At 32.0% G+C, this 5,946-nt stretch overlaps 1 protein-coding gene across 1 annotated transcript; it reads right to left on the bottom strand.

Annotated features, from left to right (window-relative positions):
* Positions 1–1,881: 1,881 nt before the first annotated feature.
* TRIADDRAFT_14248 (uncharacterized protein) lies at positions 1,882–3,271 on the bottom strand (the record flags this gene model as incomplete). Its single annotated transcript, XM_002118204.1, has 3 exons — positions 1,882–2,051; positions 2,150–2,419; positions 3,103–3,271. Coding segments are annotated over 3 exons (609 nt in total), but the record flags the coding sequence as incomplete, so codon positions are not given.
* Between the last annotated feature and the right edge of the window lie 2,675 nt (positions 3,272–5,946).

The raw sequence follows: 5,946 nt of genomic DNA, 5'->3' as shown, positions 1-5,946 counted from the left end.
ATCAACGATCATTAGTTGAATAGTTTCAGCAAAAAATTTAAGAGTCAAGACATATTCTTGGCCGAAACCGCCTATTGTACACTATACTATACAGCTGGCTGACCAATGCACACTCGCAAGTATATTGATGTTTACTACTTTAGTACTTTCCGTTCGAACTAAAACTGAAATTCTTACGGCGTACACGTAGCAATTAGGCATATTGCCAATACAGTATTATGTAGTGCTATAGGAACTTACGATTGTAGCCTGACTGTCAAGAGGAGCGTAGTCGAAGCATATAGTGCCATGATCTCAGTTTGTACAAACATATTGAAAGATTAATTCGGAAATTTAAGGCCATATGATCGCATAATTAAAACCGGTAATTGAAACAAGAAATATTAATTTAGCTAAAAATAGTTCAGTAATAATTGTTACTCCTAAACTATTTTGAATTACTGATTCACAGAAATGCTGAGGCCCAACGCCTTAGGATAAGAATAACTTTATTACATACAGTACATAAAAAATTCACAGGATATTAGCAATGAAAAGGCTGCAACTAATAGTAGAAAGTTAGTCTAGTAATCTTGACTTAGCAAATCAGAGAGGCTACTTTAGCTCTTTATCTAAGACCCTTTTATACGATCTGGGCTCATCTTATTTGTCAACATATTTTGAACAAAACTCGAACACAAATATTCCAATACGTAGGTCATGCTCGGCCTGCGGGGTGACCAATCTGAGCCCAATCGTTGCAGCTAAACAACAGTCTCGCGACCGATCCAACATAGCGCTAACATAAAATCTATAAATGACTAATTCTAATACAGATCACATTATTACAAGTTCAATTACCCACGCATTTATATTATATTGCTACACCATTCGCGATACATTTGAAATATAATTGTTGCAATAGAATATTACATTCAAAAACGTCTAAATACCACTAAAATATTATAAATATTTTATTTCAATTCGAATCCAAGAATTCACCGTGTTACCATGTTCATACAGTACACTTGTCCCGTAATATACTGGTATATATAGTATACTGTCTATCAACAATATACATATTTATAATCTCATGTATCCCTAACACAGAAAGTGATACAGACTAATGCATCATAGCAAAAAAGGTATCCATTAGAAGCTTTCAAGATGCATTAAAAGAATAATACGACTGACTTCATCCCCCTAAAATCTATTTAGATTACGTCTTTTGCATCAAACAAGCATACAGTACTATACACAATACCGCACAGATGTATCTTTATATAAATACGTTGTATGCTATATTATAAACTTTATAGCCTGTATACATGATGGTAATTTCAATGATATCTTGTAATTATCATTGCCATATTGAGTTATCTGTGGTGCATTCGTACCATTATAGTCTCATAAAAGTTGAAATGTGTGTAACTGAAAGCATCGAAGCAGATATTCAATCTAGCAGTCTAAAATCCTAACTGGTTATTACTGGTGTCTCCCGTCTCTTCCAATTCGAGAATAGGATTATAGCAATATTCTAAAATAAAAAAATGTAAATGATTCATTTTAAATATGCCTATATGAGCTCTTGCTATGTATGCTTCTTGCAAATAACAGTACTGTACTTCAAAATATTATCTATTTAGAATATCGCTCAAGTTAGCATCAGCTAGAAAGCTTACCAAATGAATCATGTAATTGCTGACTTTGTACATCATTAGTATGATTTATTAAATGCCATGTAGGATCATTATTTCCACAGCTCTCTAAATTTGGAGATGGTGTGCGGGGCGATATTGTCGAAATAACTTGCTCATTTAAGGCAGTATTGCTATGAGAACCTAAGTCATCACGAATCATATCATATCCTAATGTTCCATCTGAAATTATGTCAGAGGCGCCATGACGGCGTCTGTGACAGTTACGGCTGCTGCTCTGAGAAAACCTTTTACCGCATATGTCGCAACTATACGGCTTCTCTCCTGTATGTGTTAATTTATGCTTTTTCAAACTAGAAAGCTCTGTAAATCGTTTATTGCAATCATCATGGTCACAAGAGTATGGGCGTTCACCTATTTCATAACAAGCAAAAAATTAGTCATTGAAATAATTAGTAGTCAATGATACAGCAACTGTAGTGAAAATATTTCGTAAATTATAAAAATTTTACCAGTGTGAGTTCTTATATGATTCTTCAAATTGCCGGCGGTAGTAAAGGACTTAGAGCATCCATTTACTGTGCAAAGGAAAGGTTTTTCGCCAGTATGAGAACGAAGATGAACCGCAAGCCTCTGAGAAACGTAAAACTTCTTTTCACAGCCATTGCTAGGACATTGAAATTGTCTGTCATCGATATGACTTAATTGATGATATTTCAGATGAGCAGGCCAAACATAGCTCTGAACGCATCCTTGGATCTGACATTGGAAAGGTCGCTCTCCTACGTAAATAGTTTATTGACAAATTTAGTACTTTTATCGAATCTTATATGGGGATATCAATAGCCGCAGCATTAACAATAAATACCGTAACACAAAATAATATGTAATACAGTAATTAATTAGCGATATGAAGATCATAGCAGCAATATATTTATGCTTATCTATCATAATGTTACAGTAAACGTTATGTGCTAAATGCTTCTCGCAAGAAGGTTCCCGGAATTTTACAAATTTGCAATTTCAAATATGCATCCTATGCAAGTATTATTCTAGATATCCATGTAAATATGGTATAGACCATTAAAGATATGTTTGTGAGACAGTTTAAAAATTATAATGGTTTTAGTGATATGGCAAGAGTTCGCTATTAATTTTGCCAAGGAAACTATACTAAGTGTAGTCTTAATTGAGCTGCTGTATAGCAATAATAAACTAGAGTAATATCTCTAGATAACTTTCATACACCATTGTGGCAAGAAAATATCAGTAACTTATAATCTCATCATATATTCAAATAAATTACATAGCTGTATTTATATGCTAATGCTATGGAATAATTCACGTAGGCTTACGTAATTTTACTTGCTTGATAAAGTTTTAATTTTGTTTGTTTAATATAATTAAACTGTTTTTATTGCTAGTATTACAACTAATCGGCAAGTTTTATATCCTAATAGAGTACCTGTATGTATGGATTTATGATGTAATAGGTGTCCCGAGGATGAAAATTTTTTGCCGCAATTTTCACTCTCACAATTATATGGCTTTTCACCTGTGTGAGTCCGAATATGATACTTCAGATGCGATAAAGAAGCGAATGTTCTGCCACAAGCATAATAGCTACATGTATAACGTCCAGTAATTTTATTTCTGAAAAATAATATTTTAATCGGTAATATCAAAAGGCAGATTTAAAAATTTTTTATCTTACTATTATAACTATAAAATTCCCTTATTTATCTTAAAGTAAACCAAAAATAAGTACCCTAATTAATGTTGTTGAACTTGGATCACTTATAATAAATGTAATATAATGCAGTATTATAATCGAATCATCGTAAACGGATTGTTTAACTAGCTAATTGACTAATATCTTTCTTTAATCATTACTGTATAATGATTAGTTTATCTTTGGTGTACAATAGCCTGGAACATAAACGAAAAATTATACTCAGATGTAGTTACTTGATATGAAGTATCGTATGCAAGCATAAAGTGCGAGTTGAACAGCTCTATGTGTTCTCTAACATGATTATTAGTAGGTCTTCATCTTAGTAGAGTGCACCTATGGATACTATAGCATTATTGCTAATACTTGTAATAAATGTAGTCGTCTATTGCTGAGGTGTATCATAAATAGTATGCTTATAGTATCTAGGTAAGGTTGGAATGCTAAAAAATGGCGACGCCGCGTATAAGATCAGTCAGAATAAAATGCAATCTTAACAAAACGCTAAAACACTGCCCCCAAAATTAAGTCTTATAATTATTAGCTAGCTATCTCATAGATTACGTTTTAATATTATATCAAAAAAATTCTAGTAAACTGATTAAGCTTCGTTAATGAAAATCTCTTATCACATTGATCACTAATTTCCGTCAATCATAAAAATTTGAAATCTAGGAAAATTTTTTTAATAGTGCTAAGTAAATCGCATAATACTAAGTGCGTTTAAAATGAAGTAAGTTAATCTATGTGAAGAATAACCACCTTACCTCTTTTTAGATTTAACGATCATTGATTCAATACAACTTTCAACCAAAAATGAACCTTCAGGCTGCATAGATTGATCCAACATGTTACTTTCGTTGGGATTATGGTCGATGTTTGTATAGTCTAGGCAAACTTGTCTACTATGGTCGTCCATTTATCCTTTATTTAATATTCGATCATATCTATTAATTATCGATCAGAGACAGTAGGATTATAATGCCATTTTAAAAGATTTAAATCCACTGATAATAATAGTTCGCTTTAGATTCTCCGACGTCTTTAAAATTATGTTACGTTGCAATCTTATTCGCATATAACTTGCGAGTTTAGGCGGAGCTATTTATGCAATTATTGCGTGCAGTGTATAACATCCACGATATAGCCCTTAATGGATGTGACGTCATGACGCACTTAATATAAATATTAATGCAATTGGTTACTGTAATTACTTAGTTTTATTTGTGCTGTTTACAAGTTATATATCCAGAGTGCCACACTTGTAGATTATCAAGTATCAAATAATCGGAAACTACTCAATTAAAACAAGATTCTGTACCAATAATATTTTTTGTTAAGTAATCCCTGATAAAATGCAATCAAATACAAAGATATGCATATTTGAACCTTGGGTGGCCAGTACTGTAATTTAAATGAGATATCAGTATACAATAGAATATGAATCCGGGTACGCTAATTAATTAATCTTAATTGCCGTTTAATTAAATTAACAATAGGATTATTTTAATTTACTTGCATAATCAATAATACGATTTAATTAACGATATCTCTTGGATGGCTCTTAGTGAAGAAAGGCCATCAGCAATACGGGAGCATACACGTACTGATTGAACAGACTTTAAGTCATATTGTATGAAATCATAATGGCGCAATATAACGCCAAATACTGCATAAAATTAAAAAAAAGCCATAGATTATTATTTCACTATCCCAAAGGTAGTTTTCACTCTAGTTACTTTAGTATTTTTATATAGAGTTCATAATACTTAGTATGAGTAGTTCTCATAAAATAGTTTAGTTTTCTTCATTATATAAGACATCGAAGAGCTATTAAAATTTGACGTGAATTTAGTTACGATGAAACCAGTTTAGAAGTGGTTAATAATTGAGTCACGTCTGTGAAACTTATCCTAATAGATGACTAGTAAATTTTTCATTTCGTATGATCCTATATTCCAATAATAGAATTTAATTTGTAATTAATAGAATAAAAGTTCTTTTTTATGAATGATCTTATTACTATTTCTATCAAACAAGATACTACTTTCTCTACTTTTCGGTACAGCTCTTCCTTAATTGTGCTAAGTCGGCACATCTTCGAAATATGACTTGAAACGTATTGGGAATGATACCAGGGACTTGATGTTTCGATAGCAGATTTTGTAGTTATTATAGTTTGGTCTGTTATAACACTTAGGATACTACAGTAGATTTCATTCCTTCATCTCGTATTGGTAGGCCTTTAAATTTTGATTTGATGTAATACTCTGATAAAAATTGAATAAACATAGAATCTTTATAGAGTTTTCTACACAGCCATTTTGATTGTTACATTTTCTTATAAAGGTTGTTATCGACAGAGCAAGCTTTGCTTGCATACGCAAGTGATCCTTAATAGACACATTATAATGGTTGGTATAGAATTGACCACAGTACTAAGGATATTGTACCGCACTGTAGATATCTTACGGTACCTGCTAATCTTTACTTGGTATGTCTATCACCGTACATTATTCCATGTTTGAACTTGCTAAGTACTAGCCTCTAATATCAATAATGCGGTATGGTAAACTA

Source organism: Trichoplax adhaerens, genomic scaffold, assembly GCF_000150275.1.
Source record: "Trichoplax adhaerens TRIADscaffold_40 genomic scaffold, whole genome shotgun sequence".
Lineage (NCBI taxonomy): Eukaryota > Metazoa > Placozoa > Uniplacotomia > Trichoplacea > Trichoplacidae > Trichoplax > Trichoplax adhaerens.
The sequence above is the reverse complement of the archived record's forward strand: the minus strand, read 5'-3'. Positions and strand labels throughout refer to the sequence as shown.